The following is a 21,641-nucleotide window of genomic DNA, read 5'->3' as shown; positions in this document are numbered from 1 at the left end:
AAGACCCAGAAGAATCGCGACGACGCTAGCGAGCGTTCTTCAATTACGAGCCCGGCTGATGTTTGATGCGACTCTTTGGGTTGACGTTGGAGAAGCCGCGGCTCGGCGTCCTAGTTGCCTTGATTACCCCAACGGACGCCTTACAGGCAGCGAATGTCGTTCACCAAATGACTCAAACAGTCGTTAGAGCCTGCACACGTAAGGCATCGAGAGCAAAGTGACCAAAGGGGACGGAGATACGGTTTTGTTTCATTACTACGCATCATAGCTCATCCTTCGTGTCCATCATCCGCTTGTACGGGTTCCGCGGCTGAGCCTCTTGCTCTCGTCTCTCCTCTTCAGTGATATCATCTACTACCGTCCCTTGCTGAGCATCTTCCGCCATCTGGCCCATCTCCTCAACCATAGGCGAGTTTTTTGGTGGTGGGGTACCTTGCCCGCCCCAACCACCACCTTTCGGCGCCAACTCCACCCGGACTCTTTGCCCAGGCCCGAAGGTCGGAATCCCGTGGCTGCTAGACAACACCGACGAGCTCTCTGCTAGGCTCCTGTGACCACCTCCAAAACCCACAGCACCCGCCGCACTCATGGTAGTCCACCACATCAACCGTAACGGCTGCCATACCAGCCACCAAAGTGGTCCATACAGAAGCCGCCTGAACACCAACCACGAAATTGTTACCACAAGCATGTAAAACGCCGTCTGCAGGTACCACGTATCGCTCTTATTGCTCCTGACCAGCTGCCCAACCAGACTCCGCGAATTCTTGAGCAAATCGCTGGTGCCACCGTAACTTTCTGCGAGCCCTTTCAACGCATCCTGACTCTCGTCCAGCGTCTGCTGTGCAAACTGCGACTGCTGTAGATTCGCCGTCATGACATCGTGTGTCCGCCGCAGCGCCCTCGTAACATCCTCTGACGCGTTCCGCGCGATCTCCTCCTGCGTCAACTTCTCCTGCCCTGGTCGTCTGCCGTGTGGTAGTGGTGCTGCACCGTCCTGGCCTTCGCCGCGACTGCGTTTGAATAGCGCTTCGCGCTCCTTCTGCCTCGCGTTGTCCGCGTTGCGTTTCGCTTGCAGTTGCGCGCGCCGATAGCGTGTACGGGCGGTGTGGAGGTCTTCTGTCAGACGCCCGACCAGGTCGGCGTTGCGCTCGCGCTCGGTGTACCGCTCATCGCTGGAGTTACGCCGCGCAGGGAGAGGCTCGTCGTCGAGTTCTTGCCGGAGCAGCTCGAGAGTGTCTTCTTGTTCTTTCAGGGAGTCGTGGATGTCACTGGCGAGATCGGCGCGGCGTGTCGAAGCATCGGGACTGGTGGCGGGTAGAGACTGGAGTTCGGCGATTTGAGCTAGGGTGATTTTATAGGCGTCATTGAGGGCCTGGAGACGGCGAGTGAGTGAGGAGGACATCGTTCCATTGGGACGCGTGAGAGGAGAAGCCGTAGGAAAGATGCATGTCGTCAAAGGTGGCCGATGTAGCCTCGTCGGAGGCGTAAGGCTCCGCCTTACTTTTTTGCGGAGGAGAGTTCGGAGAGCTTTCGAGGGCTATTCATCTTGCGACTCAGCACGTACAGCTGGATCGCATTGATCGCGAAGAGAACAGAGTGCAAGAGCTTCAGGGTGGCAATTTCTACTGAGAGACCTCCCCACGCGCTCAAGTCGGCCCGCGAAGCAACATTTCATATCAACCTCCTCAAAATGAAGACCACCTACCTCACCTCGCTCAAGGCGGCCTTCGACCCCTTCTCCAGAACAGCGATAGTACCTCGCCTCTTTCTCGGTCTCCTCCCAACAAACGCACACAAGTCTATCCAGATCAAGACTACACAACTACCACGAAATTCAAACCAGCCGGCGCTTCTCGAGCTGGGATTTAAGGATGGCAAGAAAATGAGCTATACTTGGGTAGAGCAGTCGAGGGAAGAAGCCAAGAAGGCGGACGTGAAGCCAGCTACCATCCAGGATATCATCGCTGAGGTCGACAAGCACGCGCGGATAACGGGCCGCAAGGAGGAGTTATCTGGCTAAGGGAAGCTGCAGCACCGTTTCAGCTATGAGGATCGCACGAACCCCAGTACCCGTGGAGTTGGCTATGAAAAGAAGTCGTCGAGGACGCGGTGGTGCCCGGCGTCGAGGCGAAGTCATACTGCGACGCTCATGGTGCAGAGTTCACCCTGTCCCTGTACCTATGGTCGTAGTGATTGTCAACGTGAGGCCGTGGAACGCCCAGAGAAGTATACGCCTAGAGCGACACATCAAAGTGAAAGCAGAGCACGGCTGAGCCTACTGCGACACTCTTGAAAGCAGAGCCACGCATAGTATACAGCATGGCGGACATGCTGTAAAACGATTCCAATGTCTCGGGTTTATCTGAATTGATCGAGTGGAGTTGATGAAAGGATGAATGTTGAAATATGTATTCTAGAATGAGGAGAATTCATTTGAATTCGAAGCTCGCCATTGCCCTTGATCTTCGAGGTGGGAGCATTGGTTTGCTTGTGGCATGAGCCACTCTTACAAAGATCAGTGTTGTGTTACCTAATATCTCGTCTTGCACTCTCCTCCCAATGTCGTCTCCAGCAGAGATAGCTCTCGTACACAAGATGGCCATGGCAGGGTCGTGTAGGACGGCTCGACATCACACTGCAAAGTGGCCACTTGGGTCACGAAAGAGCATCAGATAACCTGGTTATGCTTGTGATCCGTGCCGTTTAAAGCGATTGCCGGAGCAAGTAGAGAGACGTCTATGTCGTCGAGCCGAAGGTTGGATGCCTCCAGAGAGTTTCGAGTCAAGCCGCTACGGCCAGTGCTCCTCGTCCTTCGCCTTCGAAACCTGCATTCTCTGCGGCCAGCTCGGCTTTCCGCTTCCGGCTGCCATCTGGGCTGGCGGTTCGATTGCGTTTCGGTGTCTGCTTGTTCCGGTCTGCCTCCCGTCTTCGCGCTGCTGCAGCTTCTTGGAGTTCCTTATTACGTCTTTTGTTTTCCTTCTTTATGTCGTGCTTTGTCGTCTTAGGGGTATCAAGGTTCAAGATGTGGTCCACTTCTTTGGCTTGAGCGACCAGAGCGTCCTCTTTGATCTCCAAGTGCTCGAGAAGCTCGGTGTAGGTTTTGGACATCTGACATTTCTGATACGCTGGGTTCTTGCCCGGCATAAGTTGGGACAGTAAGAACTTTGTGTTGCCGTACTTGTTCTCCACGCTCAGGGCGAGCTTCAAGTATTCTTGGACAACTTCTCGCCACGGTGCTTTACCACCATCCGCTTCCTTGCGAAAGACTGACGAGTTTGCTTCAGCTGCGGTAGCAATCATGGCGCCGTCTACACCATACTCCTTGGCCAGGGCCACACCCTCCTCGCGCGAAACGACATCACCATTCATGAGGCAGGCAACTCCATGACTTCGGCAGATATCACCAATCATCCTCAATTGTTCTCGGATTGCTCGTTCCCGTGGCCTCATGGGCGTTGTGCGGCAGTGGATAGTCAGGCCTGTGATCCCGGTCTTGCAAAGCTTGTTGACAAGATCGGACGTGAGCTCAGGAGTCTCAAGAAGACGAATCTTGACCGATATTCCGATTGCGTGTGGTTTGCCCACCTCTTCCACAAGGGCTTTCAGAATGCTGGCTAGTAGATCTGGTGTACGAAGAAGGGCGGCGCCCATGCCCCCATCTGTAGAGAACGACTTAGGACACCCGGCGTTCACATCGAAGCCGCTGACGTGCTCGGCGAAGAGTTTCGCGGCCTCTACAGCGCGTTCCGGCGAGTTTGTTCCGATCTGATAGATGAGCCTGCCACTTTCCCGGGACGGATCAATGCGGTACAGGACCGTCTCCCGATCGTGGGCCGACCGTGACCATTCTAGACAGCCTGTTCTAGGGTTTGTCCTCTTGGTGCATCCAATCATTGAGCGATCGACTGTCTCCGGGCCCCAGACAAGGTCAGCACCATACTTGAGCGCAAGAAGACGTGAAGGAAGTTCGCCGGAGCGGACCATGGGCGCCAGAACGATCTTCCCTCTGTAATCGACACCTCGTCTTGGGATGGGAACATGGGGTGTGTCATGGTTCAGAGGGGAGGTTGTTCGCTGGGTAGTGGCTTCCTCGTTCGCCTCACCTGCGGCCGTGCTGGAGGCTGCCGACATACTAGTAACGGGATAGGAGAAGATGGAGGAAGAGGCGTGGATTGAGGTTATCGTAGAGAGTCGTCGCCGAAGTAGACGCTGGAGTCGCAAACCATGGCTTGCAATCATCTACTCGATGCAGTAAGTATGGTTGGTCCGCGACTCACAATTCACGACAACTGACTGCAGAATACGGTACAGATGCGGCGAGCCAAAATTGCGGAGTGGACCCTGCCTTTCTGTCTTCGGGTCTTGTGCACCTTATCGATAAGGTGCATTTTCGTGATCCCGCGGCATGGAAATGTCGGAAGACCAAGTCACAGGTACGCTGTCGGCATCAGCGGGGCATCATCCACAGAGCTCGTAGGCCCGGAACAGTCTTAAGGGACATTTGTCGGCCAAAAACGTGCTCGAGATTTTTCTTCCCATGCATCTGACTGCGCCCAGATTGAGCCTCCGCTGTAGCCCAAGTCGATTACGTCTGCCATCATCGTGCAGCAGCTCCCTCTTAGCGATCGCTCACTCGCGCTGCACCGCAGCTGCACCTGCATTTTCCGTTGCTCCTGCCCACCGCCACATCTCCCTCAAACACCCCGCCCTGGCTCCCACTCAAAAATCTTTACATTCTCCCCTCCATCACTCCCCATCCGCCACCATAGCTTCCCAACGTTCTGAAGCTATTCAACGACACCTCTCTACTGGATCACAACCCTCTACTTCCACCATGTCGTACGGCAAGGGCTCCTCCGAGTACTCTGCTCGCCAGATTGCTCCTAAGCACACCCTCGACTACAAGTGCTATCTCGAGCAGAATGGCCAGCCAGTTTCCCCCTTTCACGATATCCCTCTCTATGCCAACGAGCAGCAGACTATCCTCAACATGATTGTCGAGATCCCCCGCTGGTCCAACGCCAAGCTCGAGGTGCGCATTCCGTCTGACCGCAAAGGCCGATACAATAGCTAACAGCAACCCAGATCTCCAAGGAGGAGTGGCTTAACCCCATCAAACAGGATGTCAAGAAGGGCAAGCTGCGATTTGTGCGCAACTGCTTCCCCCACAAGGGCTATCTCTGGAACTACGGCGCCTTCCCTAGAGTACGTACTCAAGATGCTGCCGCTGCAAGCTTCATCCACTCACAATGTGCAGACCTGGGAAGACCCCAACGTTGTCCACCCCGAAACCAAGGCCAAGGGTGACAATGACCCGCTCGATGTCTGCGAAATCGGCGAGGTCGTTGGCTACACTGGTGAAATCAAACAGGTCAAGGTCCTCGGTGTGATGGCTCTCCTGGACGAGGAAGAGACCGACTGGAAGATCATCGTCATTGACGTTCACGATCCCCTTGCTCCCAAGCTCAACGACATCGAGGACGTCGAGCGCCACCTCCCTGGCCTTCTCCGTGCCACCAACGAGTGGTTCCGCATCTACAAGATCCCAGATGGCAAGCCCGAGAACCAGTTCGCCTTCAGCGGTGAATGCAAGAACAAGAAGTACGCCGAGGAGATCATCCACGAGTGCAGCGACGCCTGGGAGCGGCTCATCACCGGAAAGACCCAACCTAACGGCCTCAGCCTTGCCAACGTTACCAACTCCAACTCTCCCGATCGTGTTGATCCCTCGGAACTCAGCAGGATCCCCCCTGGCACCAACGAGGCTCCGCAACCCATCGATGCTAGTGTCGACAAATGGTTCTTCATTTCTGGTGCGGCTGTCTAAATCTCGCGCGACATATCCACGGCTGACCTTGGGCTAGGAACTGGTCAGGTGTCGACCGACTACATCAAGAAGTAAATACGGGAGGACTCGTGTGCTGTATGGGACGACTCGATACTAAGCACGTGGGACGCGTACTCCGTAAAGGGCAGATAAATTAGACTGCAGAAAAATCCAGCCAGCAATCAATCAAAAATCCATGAACACGGGCTATGCGGCTATGAAGCCCGCCCAGACTCCACCCATTCACGGTAACTGCCATGTGCCAAGCCCGCCGTGCCTCGTCAAGTCGCTGCACTTTTCAGCTGTCTGCATGCCATGGCTACCTTGCGTTGAACGTCCTCCTCTCATCTACAATTCTTCGTATACATCAAGCCACGGGTTTCAGGCGCCATGGATCAGAAGTCCGTTTGAGCTCACCACTTCGGCCAAGACCTTTGCAGAGCTTTGCTAATCAGGGCTGTCAGCCTTAACCGGTGGGGGCTACTTGGGATTTTGGCAGCTCCCCTAATCTTCTCAGGCGTCGATGAAACAACGGGGTCTGGAGCACGGTATGACAAGCGCGCCCCGCCTGGCAGATCCAAGTCGGCCTCTCGTGCTTGACCGGATCCCATAAGTCCTGTCCGCCAGCTACATTCCCGTTCAAGTTCTACCGGCCTTGCAATTGTGAACCATTCTCTCACCATTGACAAAATGTCTACCCTCTTGTTCTATATAGACGACGCCTGCACTGACACAGGAGATTTTCCTAACGTAACAGCGCAGAACGAAGGTGTCGATGGGTACTGCACGCTCTTCAACATCACTGGATGGCAGAGCTTCAAAGTACAGACTATCTTTGAGACATGTGCATGTGAGGATTCCTCCCATTGCCAGTCCTGAACGTTCTGACGAGGATGAGCAGTCACAGTATATGATTCCCAAATCCAATGGGTAAGCCAGTCTGTCTCCACAATTACTCCGCTAACAACACCAGTGCTCGGGGGACTATACAACATTGCGCCTTGGTGAATGTATGCCCAGCGCTACTACAGATGTTAATCAATTCTCGCTCGATTGTCAAGGGTAAGCATTCTAGAATTCTAGCAGAAGAAAGTCTCATCTTATTCCCTCGTTGGAACCGCAAATCTCCCGCGGACGCTGGCTGATTGTTTAGATCGTCTACGGCTCTTACCACTGCATCTTCGGAACCGTCGGCCTCGAGTGATGGCGGCCTATCAACTGGCGCGCAGGCAGGAATCGGCGTCGGAGTGTCACTCATAGTCATTGCGGCCATTGCAACGGTTGTGTTCTTCCTGCTACGCCGACGACGGAAAGCCAGCCCTGGTGCAGAGGAGAACAGAGCAGAGACAATCTCAGAAATGAGTGGAACAAAGGTTTACCCAGCAGAAGTCGGAGACCGGTATAGCGCACACATGATCCCCTATAACAAGCGACAACCTACGAACAGTGCCGTCGAAGCGCCAGGCGATGGCCCAACGAAGCCAGTGTTTGAAATGGACGCCGGAATGGATGCCGGTCGGCCTCGGGCACGAACCTTCGAAATGTCGGCAGACTCAGAGACTTGGGCTGATCACACCAACAGCACCAGCACAAAGGTGTCACGAGATTGGGGCCACACGAGGTGACAGCTGAGCCGTCACATCTTAACTATCTACTCACGAGGAATTCAGCGGACGATTGCTGCAACAGCAGACCAGGGCAACGGTCATGCTCGACTTGTCACCAACGCACATGCCTGCAAGGTATACCCAGGTTTGGGCGCCCAATGTCACGAGGACAGCTTGACAAGGCTATTTTCAGGGCAGACTAGGAGATCGTATAACCTCTACAATCTAGTCCTACACGTCCTTGAGCGCCTCGCTGAACGCCGACGGGAAACTCGCTGGTCTGCATTGCGATTGCGGCCCGTCACGTTCGCAACAACCCGCATCCGGACTGCAAAGCATTTTCGCGAATGGTCTGTCAGGAGCTGCTGCTGGGTGACACAAGATTTCTATTCCAGCCCAGCCAATTTGAAACACAGCGGGCAGGCCTTGGCGGAGAAGAGCAACCGGCATTTCCTGGCGCCTTCAGAGGCGAGAGTGTGAGCCTTCGCGCTCATCACTCACGGCCTGGTAGACTTGGCGTACTCGTCACGACACCGAACGCCAGAGTCAACCGGAAATCATGCGAGATGCCCGCCGGCTTACTGACGCACTGTAATGCGCTGGACATGTCCAGGGCTTCGTTCATCTACCAGATGGACGCTGAGGAGGTCAGAGAACCCATCACCTACTGGTAGCGGTGACAGAGGGTTCCTCTTTGATCAGAGCAACATAGTAGAATGTATCCTGGAGATGCAGACACAATATAGACAACACCATGTTTCTTATGCCTTCGTTTCAGATTACCTTTTCCCCCAACTCTAGCGTCTAGAAGAACAGATTGCAGGCCCCAAGGCTCTCGGTGTCAGGGGCCCCGGAAAGCCACGTCAACTCGCCCCGAGCTCCGACAGTTTGACCCCAATTCCACCTCCTCGCGTCCCGCGTTCCCAAAACGACAGCGTCAGCATTTTTATTGTGCACTGCCTTTGCCCCAACCACCGTCGCTCGTTCCTTCGACTCATTCGTTGTATTATTGAACACGCTCGAACCCTATGTGACCCCCCCCCTTCAAGACGGGTGAATTTCTCTTTCGATCATGTGTTCCGCACCCACAGACGCCCATCGCTCGTTCTTCAAGTCGTGACGACCTCGAACCTCTCTTGAGTCCTTGCGCGCCGCGGCGCCGCAGCATATTCCGACCACGTCCACCACCGTCGACATGGTCGCCGGCCCCACCTCAGCTTCCGCGCCCCCCCGCGGCGCCAGCTTCGCCGGCATCCCCACCATACGCTCCACCTCGCCGACGACCCGACTGATCCTCCTGACCATCTCCCTCGTGGGCGTGCAGTTCACCTGGGGCGTCGAGATGACCTACTGCACGCCGTACCTCCTCTCCCTCGGCCTCACAAAGTCCAAGACCTCGCTGGTCTGGGTGGCTGGCCCGCTGTCTGGACTCATCATGCAGCCGGTGATTGGGGCGCTGAGCGACAAGAGCACGAGTAAATGGGGGCGGAGGCGGCCGTTCATGGTGATTGGGAGCGTGGTGGTCGGAGCGTGTCTGGTGTTGCTGGGGTGGACGCGGGAGGTGGTGGAATTGTTCCTGGGTGGAGGCGAGGGTTGGGAGGAGGGCGGATGGAAAAGAGGGCCGACTGTTGTGCTGGCCGTGCTGAGCATCTATGCGATTGATTTCGCCATCAATGCCGTTATGGCGGGGTGTCGGAGTCTGATCGTGGACACGCTTCCTCTCAACCAACAGCAGGCGGGAAGCGCGTGGGCGGCAAGGATGGGAGCATTTGGAAGCGTCATTGGGTATTTCATTGGGAGCATGGACCTGGTGACGCTGCTGCCGGTTTGGTTTGGTGGTGACACTCAATTTAAGAAGATGATTCTTGTCGCTTTGGTGGGTCTGTGGGCCTGTGTTGGCTTGACGAGTTGGGCGGTGGGAGAGAGGCGGTTGTTGAGCAGTGACCGAAGCGATTTGAGCAGTTCGGAGAGTGTTTGGAGTGTGCTACCGGCGCTTTGGAAGCGCACGGTGCATCTGCCTCCACGGATCAGAGGGATCTGCTGGGCGCAGTTCTGGGGCTGGATCGGCTGGTTCCCCTTCCTGTTCTACAGCAGTACCTGGGTGGGCGAGACGTACTATCGCTACGATCACCCGGAACCTGAAGCACCGGATGATGGTACACATGACGCACTCGGCAACATTGGGCGCTTGGGAAGCGTGGCGCTCGTCATCTTCTCAATCATCACCTTCGCCAGCTCTGTCCTCCTACCTTATCTCGTGAGCTCTCCGGATCAGGACGAGTCGAAAGAGAAGTTCACCCGGAGGCCCCCACCATCCCTAGCGAATTTACTCAATGCCATTGCCCGCATGCAGCCAGATCTGGTCACGGCCTGGATGATATCAAACCTCGCCTTCGCAGCGATCATGCTGTGGGCACCGGTGGTGCGATCACTACATTCGGCAACGCTACTTGTAGCGTTGTGTGGCATACCGTGGTCCGTATCGTGCTGGGCGCCCTTTGCCGAGATCGGTCGCGAAATCAACAAGATGGGCACTGGCCCACATGTGTTAGTCCATGGCTCTAATGTGCCCGGATACATGCCAGTGCGTGCAAGCCTGGACGACGCCGAGCTGGACGATTTGGATGCTGAGGAATCCCAGCGCTCGGGGCGGCTGGTGTCGGAGGGTGTGCTACGCCTCAATCATCCTGCAGAGGACGACGAGTCATCGTCGACGGGCGAGCTGTCCGGTGTCTACCTGGGTGTGCTTAACGTGTACACTACGCTTCCTCAATTCGTCGGCACATTCGTGAGCTGGATCGTCTTCTCGTTGCTCGAGCCAGGGAAGCCCACCGGAGAGGGTTCCGAGGCCGACCATAGCCGATGGCTGAACGCCAACAAAGATGCACCGAACGCCATTGCAGTGTGTTTGTTCATTGGTGCATGTTGCGCAATTGTCGGAGCTGAGGCGACAAGGCGACTGAGGAAGATGGGGTGAGGCCCCGCGCGTCTATAGAGCAGCTGCTATCAAGGCGCCCTGGCTTCTTGTCCTTGGGCATGGGCCACAATAACGAATCTGTTACTTCTGTGCCGCCCACTTCACGAGCAGGCCTCCCCATTCCCTCAAGCGCTGCCGCGCCTCCATGTTTCCAGGGAGAAGTTTGGTAGCTTCAGAGGCTTGCATGTGCACCTCGACTCCACTGCTCGCCTCTAGCGTCGTGATAGGACCATGGGGGACAAAGCAACCGCCTGAGGGCCAGCCCCAATTGCTGGAGTCATGTGCTGGACAGATCTTTTCAGCACTGCCATAGCCGACTGTCGGAGGGGCAACTGACGAAGATGCCGAATGACTCTCTGTACAGAATCAGCCCTGACCCCTACCCCAGGCCCCAATGTCCACGGCCTCCTCGGCCAGAATATCCACCTGCAGTACCTCAGCCTCTCTTCCCTGCTCAGTACCCCTCGCCAACCGCTCGAGGACCAACCATAATCCACCCGACCCCGGCGCATGCATCTCTGGCCTCAGATCCACATCGTCGATCCGCAGGCCCGTCCCCACCGCGTGGAACTCCTCCTCGTCAAACGCACTATCCGCGACAGTCCGCTTGTACGGACCCTGTCCCTGCTCCAAACTCATCTTGAACAGGCTACTGGTACTCGACCGCTGCACCTGCCTCGCAATGATCACCACCTTGTTCACGCGCCGCACCGTCAAAGGAAGCAGCATGCGGTCCAGGCCCCGTTCAAACACGGCGGGGGGCACTCGCATCAGCAGCTTGCCGCTCTCCTCGCCCGGCAGGCGCTCGAAACTCGACCGGGCCGCCGCATCGGCCTCCGACGAGTAGAAGTCGAGCGTGAACTTGGCCAGCTGGCCCGCGTCGAAGGTCGAGGCGATGACCGTGTACTTCCCCGGCGCGAGGGCCTTCTCGATCACGGCGCTGCCGCGTCGATAGTCGCCTGAGTGCGCGACTACATCTCGCGTGCGGAGCCGCGTTATGCGCCGTCCGTCCGAGGAGAGGATGGCGAGCTTGACGTGGATGTCGGTCGTGTCGAGAGTGGTGGTTCCGTCATCGACGATGCGCAGAAGGCAGGCGATAGGCTGGTGGGTGTGTAGCGTCAGGCTGAATTGTGGATTTGAGAGGTAGTGCGGAGAATCAGACGAGCCACCAGCGGTGGACCTGGTCCATTGTGCGCTTAAGGTGCGGGCATGGGGATAGCGCGCGATAGCTTCTTCCAGCGTGGCCGGGCAGTGACTGAAGAGGGAGATGGTGAAGTTGTGTTTGCCGGGCGGGAGGTCGGACTGCAGCACCGCGACCGTGTAGGGCTGGTGCGCCGTGGCGGAGAAGCGGACGAGAGTATTGGGAGAGTCGACGAATGGACCGCGGGTGCTGGCGCCTTCGCGGGACAGGACGCGTCGGCCTTGCTTGTCGAAGATGTAGAGCGCGATATACCCGTTCTTGCCGCTGTTGGCGTGGCTGTAATCGCCGTTGCGGAAGTGGCGGTTGAGGAGGATCCAGACTTCGCTAGTGCGCGTGGCTTGAACAACGAGTTGGTGGTGGTCGTCAAGGATATTGGCTGCGGGCCGTTTCTTGGGAAGAGTCCAAGAGAAATGGCGGTCATGGCGATGGCTGAAGAGGCCCGGGTTCCAATTGATATAAAGGTTTTCAAAATGCTGGAACACGCTGTTGAAATCCATCCAGAAGGTACCTGGTACCATGTCGTTGCTGTCGTCTTCAGGGGCCGTTTCCGGGTCGGTCTCACTATTCGGATTGGGGCGTCGTCTCGATGCGCCTTTCCAGACGTCGCCATCCATCCATGGATTCTTTACTAGCAGTTCTTTCACTCCACCTCTCTCCTTCATCTCGAGGACCGCGTAGTCATGCTCTGCCGCCAGGCCAAGCTGCTTCTGTTCCCTGCGAGATAGCTTGCCAGTGCCGACCGTGATGATGCTGTGGCCTTCCGTCGTGGCGTCAAACAGCTCTTTCCACAGGCTGTCCGAGTCGACGTCATCATCGTGAAGAAATACCTGTTGCGGGATCCAGCCGGTTATAACCGCGAGGTCAGTGCCGGAGTTACTTCCTGGGAAATCGTAGCCACCTCGGACCTTGAGGTATGCTTTTTCTACAAGGGTTGGCCAGAGACGCCCAGGACACGTACGGTCCACGACGTGCAGGACACGGGAAGTCTTGGACGTTGGTAAGCGGTCATCAATCACGACCCGTCGCCAACAGCCGTTGAAGTAGAACTTGAGTATGTACTTGCCATTCGGGGACAAGCCAAAGGTGTGCTCCTTGTAGTCCCATGGGTAGACGAAAGTGCTTGAGATCTGATATTGTCAATCACGCGAGTTTGAGATGCCTCAGGAAATGGTGAGACTTACCATTTGATGACCTCTTCCTACGCGCGAACTCCCCGCGCACAAACTGGCTACCACTGAGCAGTCCGAGGTCAGGTCTTGCACGAGATCAATTTTGCTGATCTGCCGCGTCGTCATACACACCTCGTTACCTTCGGAAGCTCCAGGGAAGCGCATCGATGACAGTGCTTCGTTTGGTCTCTTCCAGCCGTCGAATGACTCCAATTGGATATCCGAGAGCGGCAGTTCCGGCAAGTCAATGAACGGATCTTCTCCGTCGTTGAGCGCGAATTCTTCGTCGGCGGGCTCCTTGTCCCATGGCTTGAAGAGGAAGCCGTTCAATTTGGAGCCTTCAAGCAGGATGATGTTCTCCCGGGTGGTGAGCTTCCGTGGCGAAACAGGAGGTTTCAGGAGCGGCACTTCGCGCACGCCGTTGCTGACGCTGCCGTCCTGCTTCGCCTTCAGGACTTCGGCTTTGTTGATGAGGTCCTTGCACCTGGCATCGATACGCTTTCGGTCAGTGGGAGTATCCGCGAGCCTCAATGCTTGCATGTACAGTTCAGCTGTTTCGATGGTGGCTTTGAGTGCAGCTGATGTGTTGGTCTTGAGGTCAATGGTCCTTTCCACGCTCTTGGCTCTTGCCTCGATGCCGCTCCATGATCTCCCATGCTCACTCATCTCACTGGCTGTGGAAAGATCAATCACAGAGGCCACATCTTGTACCAAAGGAGGCTGTTGACGTTGGCCTGCTAAGTACCCGGTAGCAAACATGCCAAGAGGCAGCGGATTGAGGCTTGGCAAGTTTGTCTCTCGCATGACATCGCCCCAACTTCAGCCGAGGTTCGTGCATCCGGACTCGTGGGAACACGGAGCCATGTGAGCTGCTAGATCGTTCTACCTTTCCTCGTATTTCCTTCATGCGCTCACTGTCGCTGGAAATGATATAGACCTGCCCAGCTCCATTCCTGTCGCTGCCGCTCCTCTCGTCGTCAACCTCTGTCTCGGTCCTACGTGGCTCTTGTTCGCCTACCTTAAGCCGCATCCACAGCAACCGGAAGATACCCCCGCACTCACCTCCGTGTGTCACCGGTGACAACAGATTCCATGTCGGAAGGAGCCAAGCCCCTACCCCCATGGGGCAGTGCCATTGCGGGCTCTACGGGTGCTGTTCTTGCGAACGCACTCGTGTACCCGCTAGATATGTACGCAGTAGCCCGGAAGCGTTCTGAATAGCTATATTGATGTGACAAACAGTGTCAAGACCAGACTTCAGGTCCAGGTCAAACGAAAAGATATTGACAGTCAGCCTCTCCACGAAGGGGACGACCATCATCCCCACTACGAGTCGACCCTGCACGCCATCCAATCGATTATTGAACATGAGGGCATCCCAGGCTTATATTCAGGCATGACTGGCGCATTGGTTGGCGTGGCCAGCACAAACTTCGCCTACTTCTATTGGTACTCAATAGTGCGGACTATCTACCTGAGGTCCGGTGCGACACATTCCACAGCTGCCGAGTTGTCATTAGGTGCCGTCGCAGGTGCACTTGCCCAGCTCTTCACCATCCCTATTGCAGTCATCACAGCTCGGCAGCAAACGCAAAGGAAAGGTGAGAAGAAGGGCATCTTCGAGACCGGACGAGAGGTCGTGCACAGCGAAGATGGCTGGACTGGCCTCTGGCGGGGACTCAAGGCCAGTTTGGTCCTTGTCGTTAATCCGTCCATCACCTATGGCGCGTATCAGCGCCTCCGAGAGAGCTTCTACCCAGGTCGCGTGAACCTGCGTCCCCACGAAGCCTTCCGTATGATTGACTCTTCCCCACCCTTTGAGAACATCTTGCTAACTTCTTCTAGTTCTCGGCGCCCTCTCGAAAGCGCTCGCGACCATCGCGACGCAACCCCTCATCGTCGCCAAGGTCGGCCTCCAGTCCCGCCCCCCTCCCGCACGGCAGGGCAAGCCCTTCAAGACCTTCGGCGAGGTCATGGCATACATCATCGAGCACGAGGGCCCAATGGGTTTGTTCAAGGGCATAGGCCCGCAGATCATGAAGGGCTTCATTGTGCAGGGCATTCTCATGATGACCAAGGAGAAGATGGAGCTGCTGTTCATCATGCTGTTCGCCTATGCGAGGATGGTGCGCGAGCAGAAACTCAAGAAGCTGGCCGGGGCCGTCAAGGAGAAGGCAAAGGATTCGAACATCGTGTGAGTGGTTTTCGACCTATCCCACGGTGGTGACGAAAATAACGGTTCGCGTGGGAGAGGGACGTGCCGAAACATCGGCAATCGTCAGGACAGGGATGCTCCATCACTGCCTGGGACGAAGGAAGGAAAGACTGAGCTGTCCTGGTTCTTCGGCGTCAGGGAAGCGTCATGACATTGTCTCTATTGCCAGTTCGAGCTTTATTAGATTCCCGTTCTGGCGGTCGTTGGGGCGGCGACCGGCGCAAAATACCGTTCGGTCCAACTTCAATGTAGTGTATATACATCGAAATACACCATCCTGGCGCAATGCATTTACTTATAGCTGTTGCTACATATTATATGCTCTATCTCTGTTGTACATGGCTATTCACTTGGGACCGATCTTTCGATTGTGGCACGGTATATTAAAACGGTCCGGCAGTTTCCGTTGCATTCGTAGGCTTCTTGAAGGTCGACTTCCGCCACAGACCAAGGAAGCCGCCTCCAAACGTGAGCTCGCCAACCTTAGGACGGCACACCATCTTCGACGACTCGTCGAATGTTTTCTGTCGTTCCTCCACGAAGGCTTGGTCTTCAGATGTAGAGCCTGAATTCTCAGTATCTGGATCGGCCGATTCGTGCGGAGAGTCGCTGGCACGTTGATGTCTCAACAGCCGTGGTGGCCGCGGCGTAACAATCCTCACGTCCCAGATTCTACCAGTGCTAATGCCTTCGCCTAGCTCCACGGCTTTCTCGAGAACCAGTGGCAAATTGTCCTGTTTGATGAGTTTCTGACACTCGGCGACTTGGGTGATCGAAGGGCAGAAAACGATCAATTTTGCGTCTTCCTGCATGGCGGCAGCTGCCCGGGATAGCATGTTCTCCACACCCGGCATATCGAGGATGACATGCGTCAAGAAGCCGCAATCGCGTTCATCACGGTCTACCAGCCTTGCGTCGATCCAATCGTCCACGCCACTGGCATAGAAGTCGATATGTGGCCAGTAAAGCCCTTGTCGGAAGCCTCGAATCAACTTCTCAGCATCGGTGCTGTTTTTGGAGACATTTTCGACGGTATTGACAACAGCTCGTCGGGACCTAAACCACGCCGACCATTCCGGATCAACATCATCTGGCAACTCCTCCGAGGCTTGCACGGCTTGCAGCAGACTGGATTGACGGCCCCTGGGTAGAGCAGTCACTGGCTGAGGTGCGTTGCCGACTGCAATGGCTCGCGCAAGATGCAAGGTTAAACTACCGTGCCCTGTGCCAGCCTCTAATATGTCCACGCGGTCTGAATCTGGTGCTACCTCTGAATCAGTGGTAGGTGGGTGCACATGTAGATCTAGCAGAGAGACAACCGTCGAAGCGTACGAGGAGTATATCGGAGTGACATTCCGGCGGGTCATTGACACATACTGATCGAGGGACGGGTATTGCACCGTAACGTAGCGGTTGTCCGCACCGTCGATGCGCAGGGTAGACAAAGGCTGGCCTAGGATGTCATTGTGCTGGATGCTCCCGTTACCATTGGGCACAGGAGAAGATTTGTCCCTTTTCAGTGGTGAACTGAGGCGACGCCCGTTGAGCAATACTTGGTCGCCCTCTGACATGTATTGTCAGCATATGCTGCGACTTTGGCGATTTATACTAACCTGCATAACGGGTGAAGTCGCGCACAATTGTCGACGCAGACTTAGCGACAGAGGCTTGCTCAGCTGGCACGAGCTTCCCAAAGAGCTGTTGCGCAGCACGAACAGCACCTGACATCAAGCAGCTGTAGACGACCGTACACCTCCGAATGAAATAGAAGAGCGATGGTGAAGCGCAGGCTGTGGGCTTTGACGAAGATCTGTTCCGAAAACGGAAAATCTGGGGAAACTCTGCATCTCAGGCTCCTGCACCAAAGCGGCCGGACTCTTCTGACTCTACCCCTACTTCGCGACCACATACAAATTGAAAGCGCCTTATAATATCGGGCCAGATAATCTCATTCGGCAGGCACCGCCAGACATGCGACAGAGGTAACTGCGATCATCCACACTTTCCACCCGGGAGGCCGCTCGGGTCTCCCAATGCGACGATGACCAGACGAATAGTATGTCCCCTGAGCCGCCGAATGCCTCGTTGCTGACAACGACTGCTCAGGTTCGCGCTGGCCTGCAGCTTGTTATATTTACAGCAGTTGTCTTAGTTTTAGTCATATTCCTCGACAATCGCTATCGAGTATTACCACAATCAATCCACAACCACCTACCGGCGCACCACCCCGGGTTCGTGGTAACAGATGTCACGGTCGTCACTTGCTCCGCGATAAATCCCTTCAGCAGCTGTACGAAAGATGGGCCGAATTGGCACCGAATAGAAAAGGACCTCTACCTCGGAAGCGGATATGTCTCCACAGCCTACCTCCATGTGCGCAGGAAGAAGGAGGATGATCTTGAACCGCACGAGGAGATTGTCCTCGACGTCAAGGTAGGCCGCTCAGTGCCATCCGATGTCGATCCCACCTCCAAAGACGTCCGGTGGGAATCTCGACCTGCAGGCATCTGGGTCAAGAAAACAGCCAAACGGCACATAGGAGACGCAGCTAAGCTCGTAACGGGCGTGGATGTTCTCTTTGGTCCCGATGCCGCCGACCCACGCTCCAACTGGGCCGTCTCTCACACCTCACTCTTTCTCGACGCCGCTGGCGACACTCCCGAACCACGCCTCACGGTCCGGAAAGGCCCTGCCATAAGTAATCTACAGAAGCCCGTTCCGCGCATCCGGAAGGACGGCAAATTCAAGATCATGCAAGCCTCTGACCTGCACCTTGCCACCGGCCTGGGCAAGTGTCGTGATGCTATGCCCGCTGGCTCACCCTGTGAAGCAGATACAAGGACCCTCCAATTCGTCGAGCGCCTTTTGGAGGATGAAAAGCCCGATCTCATCATCCTCTCTGGAGACCAGGTTAATGGTGACACCGCGCCGGATGCCCAGACCGCCATCTACAAGTACTCAGCACTGTTCGCGCAATACAAAATACCTTACGCCGGCATCTTCGGCAACCATGATGATGAGGGCAACCTCGATCGTGCAGGCAGCATGGCTATAATGGACGGGCTGCCGTACTCCCTCTCCACAGCTGGCCCAGAAGACATCGACGGTGTCGGCAACTATGTTGTCGAAATTCTCGGCCGTGGCTCTACCTCACACTCCGCGCTCACCCTCTACCTCCTCGATACTCATTCATACTCGCCCGATGAACGCAAATTCCGCGGCTATGATTGGCTGCACAACAACCAGATCGACTGGTTTCGGAGCACATCTCAATCCTTGAAGCGCAAGCACAAGGAATACACGCACATACACATGAATCTTGCCTTTATTCACATCCCTCTTCCGGAGTACCGCAACCCACACCAATTCTCTGTCGTCGGCAACTGGTCCGAGAATCCAACAGCCCCTGGCTATAACAGCGGTTTCATGGATGCGTTGATCCAGGAAAACGTCCTATTGGTCTCCTGCGGACATGACCACGTCAATGATTACTGCGTGCCTGGCGCGAATGAGAAGAAGGAGCCTGCGTTATGGATGTGCTACGGAGGCGGTGCAGGGTTTGGCGGTTACGGGGGGTATTACGGTTACCATAGAAGAATGAGATTCTTCGAGTTTGACATGAACGAGGCGAGGATAACCACGTGGAAGCGGATGGAGTACGGCGATCTGGAAAAGAAGGTGGACGAACAAATCGTTGTCGACGGCGGAAGAATACATGTCGCTGTACAGGAATAGAGTGGCCAGGTTTGTACATATAGCGCCAGGCGTTGGAGGCGTACGCTGTACGAGGTTGTGTCGAGGCGAGAAAACGAAGGAAATGTTTCCACACCATGTCGATGGTGCTCACGGCCGAAGTTGATATTGAATATACTGGAAGAGGAGCGAGGCCGGTAGTGTCTCATTACCATTCATCCATCGTTCAACGTACTGTCTAGTCTAAACCAATTCTGCTCCAAAGTGTATGCCATACTCTTTTACACCTCTGATTGCGTGGGATTCCAGATCTAGTCACCACCACTTCTCGCAGCAGACCTGCTTCTCCGACAACCCAGGCTGCGTCTTCAGTAGCTCCACAAACTCATCTGTCATGGCCGGCAGCCCGCACACGTACACCACCGTATTTGCTCTATCGTCCTCCGGCCCGATAGCCTCGAGCAGATCATCGTGCCGAATCCTCCGCGCCTGGTGCCGAATAGCTACAGACGACTCGTTCTGTCGACCCTGCCCCGACGTCTCGAAGAACGTGTACCGGTACTCGACCACTTCACTGCCGGCCCACTTTTGCGCCAGGCCCGCCAAGCGATCTTCAAAGAGCACCTTCTCGGGCTCGCCGGCAGCGTCGCGCCCGCGGCGACAGGTGTACAGCACGCTGACGCGGCGGGGCATGCCGCCGAGCTTGCGGCCGCCGCGCGCGTGCATGGCGCTGAGCATGCTCATGATGGGGTTGATGCCCACGCCGCCGGCGACGAAGACGGCGCGGTCGATCTTGCTGCATTCATCGTGCGTGAGGTGCGCGGGCGGGTAGACGAAGTTGCCGCCGATGAGGAAGGAGACGGGGGCGTGCAGTATGTCGGGGGTCGCGCGCCAGAGGTAGGCTGCGGGTGGGTTGTTGGGCGAGCGTTGGATGGCGAGCTCGATGTGTGGCGAAGTTGGGTCTCGCGTTGTTAGGGGTGGGGAGGTGATGGTGAAGCCGCCGATGGTGGGGATCGAGGGGATGGAGAGGTCGATATACTGGCCTGGGAGATGGGTCCGTTCGGGCTGTGAATAGTGTGAGCTGGCTGAGGGATGCGAATTCGCCTGTATATTGTAAAGCTTGACTTGGGGCAATGGTTTGAGCTTGGAGTATATGCCGAGTGTGTGGGCTTAACAGGACTGGAAGAGGCACCTACCGCTGCACCGACGATGCCCAGCCGTATTAACCTGATGCTCGAGTTGACTTCATCAATCTGACTGACGGTTGCGTTCCAGACTCCGGCCTGGCGTTGCTCATGCGCTGTTCTAACAACATGTGGTATCGAGTCTTCCCTGACGTTGGCCATTGTACGGCTCGAAATGAAGGTAGAGCGCGGGGTTGTTCGAGAAGCCAGAATCTGGAGCGTTTTACATGGCCAGGCTAGTCTAAGCATCACAAGGTCAACATTGGTCTTTCTGTCATGTCCTCATTGCGCTCGGTACCACAGGAGGCAGATGGCAATGGGCGAAGCAAGAACACCACGGACGCGAGAGACCGCAGTTGGAAGAGACTTGTCAACTGAGCTGCTCTTGCGGATGTTTCGTCAGGTGCACTGGTGCCCTTGCTTCAGCGATCAAAGACGATTTGCAAGGCCGCTTGAGCAAGTCGAAGCAATTAATCATTGAAGCCTAGAAGGTGCGGATGTTGTTCGTCGCGAAGCTACTTCAGGTCGATGATGTATGTTCGGTGGGGTAGTCAAGAAAAGCGCGTTGCCATCCTTCCATCAGCCGTGTCCAAGTACGGTGCACATTCAGCGTCCGCACAGCAACAATGTTATGCAACTGGAGGCAAGAATATGAAACAGCATTCATTGATTTTCATGTCTATCTCCACGAGTGCAGCAGGCAGTAAAAGGTAGAATTCTCGTGAGCGTGATTTACTGCCTGCATCTTTTTGTTGGGCCCAGATCTGTCGCAGACCAAGCTCTATCGGATGTTCAGTGCTCTATGGACGAAACCGCATCTGCAATATCTCGGTCTTGTTGCTTCTGTCCGCAGCACGAGGCCTTTGTCAGTCTAACCCTACGTCTTGATTGATCGCCGCAAGGACGCGTTATATTTGCCATATCGGGCTTCTCGAAGGTGACAACCGAAGGCGTCTGTCGCCGGCTATCGCTTGTGAGTCTTTCACAGCATGGTATTCCATACTGGAGACACCTCGTCTGGGAATAACAACGTAGCATTCCCTAACATCGTCGTTAGCAGCCGGCAACAGTCAGCATGATATCAGCTAAGATGGTTGCAATATAGCTGAAGTGTGCCAGAACCCGAATGAGTACGTGTAAAGAGTCTAGTGAAAGGGAATGTAGAGACTTGAGAGCCGCAACAAAGCCGAAGAGAGACTCTGCGGCAGGTAGATATGTAGACATAGAGCCGTTGCAGTGCCAGATCGATGGCTTCAGCGTGCTTGCATCCTTTGACATCAAGAGAGAAAATGTCTTTCGGAATCAGGGTACTCGACATTGTCAATTGGTGTTGTTGGGCCCTCCCACGCCGGACATAATGGAACAGGTAGGCGATGGAAATGTGGAGGCATCGAGGAAGATGAGAGGCATCGACGTATAGGTATTCGCATCGGCACGACACTAAGAAATTGGGATCGAAGGCGGTAAGCTATCACAGTTTTGTGCCCCTTTTGAATATAGTAATGGCCATGGCTGGCGTTTTGCTCATATCATGTAGTGGAGGTCGCAGCTCATTGCAAAATCTGCAGCAGCTGGGATATGGGCTTTATCGAGGCAGGCGGCATCGTCAGGTCATCAAATTTGGGTGCAATCAGCTCCAGACGGTCAGCTGAGCATCGTGGATGAAATGCAGCACGACATGTTATACATGTCGACGATATAGAAGCTTGACAAGATGGAAGGGGGGTAGACATGTCGTTGATACAGGCGTCGCAACGCCGAGAAA

At 55.5% G+C, this 21,641-nt stretch overlaps 11 protein-coding genes across 11 annotated transcripts; 6 read left to right on the top strand and 5 right to left on the bottom strand.

The window, feature by feature from the left end:
* Nucleotides 1–262: 262 nt before the first annotated feature.
* On the bottom strand, nt 263–1,405 carry HMPREF1541_08187 (uncharacterized protein; the record flags this gene model as incomplete). Its single annotated transcript, XM_008722507.1, has 1 exon — nt 263–1,405. The coding sequence occupies one exon, from the start codon at nt 1,403–1,405 to the stop codon at nt 263–265; it is 1,143 nt and encodes a 380-aa protein (XP_008720729.1).
* A 288-nt stretch (nt 1,406–1,693) lies between these two features.
* On the top strand, nt 1,694–2,023 carry HMPREF1541_08186 (uncharacterized protein; the record flags this gene model as incomplete). Its single annotated transcript, XM_008722506.1, has 1 exon — nt 1,694–2,023. One exon carries the CDS (start codon nt 1,694–1,696, stop codon nt 2,021–2,023), a length of 330 nt encoding a protein of 109 aa, XP_008720728.1.
* A 761-nt stretch (nt 2,024–2,784) lies between these two features.
* HMPREF1541_08185 (uncharacterized protein) lies at nt 2,785–4,134 on the bottom strand (the record flags this gene model as incomplete). The annotated part of the gene is made up of 1 exon (XM_008722505.1): nt 2,785–4,134. One exon carries the CDS (start codon nt 4,132–4,134, stop codon nt 2,785–2,787), a length of 1,350 nt encoding a protein of 449 aa, XP_008720727.1.
* A 703-nt stretch (nt 4,135–4,837) lies between these two features.
* Nucleotides 4,838–5,830, top strand: HMPREF1541_08184 (inorganic pyrophosphatase; the record flags this gene model as incomplete). The annotated part of the gene is made up of 3 exons (XM_008722504.1): nt 4,838–5,035; nt 5,089–5,208; nt 5,261–5,830. 3 exons carry the CDS (start codon nt 4,838–4,840, stop codon nt 5,828–5,830), a joined length of 888 nt encoding a protein of 295 aa, XP_008720726.1.
* Nucleotides 5,831–6,520: 690 nt separating this feature from the next.
* On the top strand, nt 6,521–7,455 carry HMPREF1541_08183 (uncharacterized protein; the record flags this gene model as incomplete). The annotated part of the gene is made up of 4 exons (XM_008722503.1): nt 6,521–6,680; nt 6,732–6,760; nt 6,804–6,892; nt 6,984–7,455. The coding sequence occupies 4 exons, from the start codon at nt 6,521–6,523 to the stop codon at nt 7,453–7,455; spliced, it is 750 nt and encodes a 249-aa protein (XP_008720725.1).
* Nucleotides 7,456–8,632: 1,177 nt separating this feature from the next.
* On the top strand, nt 8,633–10,414 carry HMPREF1541_08182 (uncharacterized protein; the record flags this gene model as incomplete). The annotated part of the gene is made up of 1 exon (XM_008722502.1): nt 8,633–10,414. One exon carries the CDS (start codon nt 8,633–8,635, stop codon nt 10,412–10,414), a length of 1,782 nt encoding a protein of 593 aa, XP_008720724.1.
* A 366-nt stretch (nt 10,415–10,780) lies between these two features.
* Nucleotides 10,781–13,450, bottom strand: HMPREF1541_08181 (uncharacterized protein; the record flags this gene model as incomplete). The annotated part of the gene is made up of 2 exons (XM_008722501.1): nt 10,781–12,742; nt 12,797–13,450. 2 exons carry the CDS (start codon nt 13,448–13,450, stop codon nt 10,781–10,783), a joined length of 2,616 nt encoding a protein of 871 aa, XP_008720723.1.
* Nucleotides 13,451–13,876: 426 nt separating this feature from the next.
* HMPREF1541_08180 (uncharacterized protein) lies at nt 13,877–14,982 on the top strand (the record flags this gene model as incomplete). Its single annotated transcript, XM_008722500.1, has 3 exons — nt 13,877–13,974; nt 14,027–14,577; nt 14,630–14,982. The coding sequence occupies 3 exons, from the start codon at nt 13,877–13,879 to the stop codon at nt 14,980–14,982; spliced, it is 1,002 nt and encodes a 333-aa protein (XP_008720722.1).
* A 400-nt stretch (nt 14,983–15,382) lies between these two features.
* HMPREF1541_08179 (uncharacterized protein) lies at nt 15,383–16,727 on the bottom strand (the record flags this gene model as incomplete). The annotated part of the gene is made up of 2 exons (XM_008722499.1): nt 15,383–16,563; nt 16,613–16,727. 2 exons carry the CDS (start codon nt 16,725–16,727, stop codon nt 15,383–15,385), a joined length of 1,296 nt encoding a protein of 431 aa, XP_008720721.1.
* Nucleotides 16,728–17,057: 330 nt separating this feature from the next.
* HMPREF1541_08178 (uncharacterized protein) lies at nt 17,058–18,734 on the top strand (the record flags this gene model as incomplete). Its single annotated transcript, XM_008722498.1, has 1 exon — nt 17,058–18,734. One exon carries the CDS (start codon nt 17,058–17,060, stop codon nt 18,732–18,734), a length of 1,677 nt encoding a protein of 558 aa, XP_008720720.1.
* A 273-nt stretch (nt 18,735–19,007) lies between these two features.
* HMPREF1541_08177 (uncharacterized protein) lies at nt 19,008–20,038 on the bottom strand (the record flags this gene model as incomplete). Its single annotated transcript, XM_008722497.1, has 2 exons — nt 19,008–19,757; nt 19,889–20,038. The coding sequence occupies 2 exons, from the start codon at nt 20,036–20,038 to the stop codon at nt 19,008–19,010; spliced, it is 900 nt and encodes a 299-aa protein (XP_008720719.1).
* Between the last annotated feature and the right edge of the window lie 1,603 nt (nt 20,039–21,641).

Source organism: Cyphellophora europaea (genome assembly GCF_000365145.1).
Source record: "Cyphellophora europaea CBS 101466 unplaced genomic scaffold supercont1.8, whole genome shotgun sequence".
Taxonomy (NCBI): Eukaryota; Fungi; Ascomycota; class Eurotiomycetes; order Chaetothyriales; family Cyphellophoraceae; genus Cyphellophora; species Cyphellophora europaea.
This window is presented reverse-complemented; position numbering and strand designations above follow the sequence as displayed.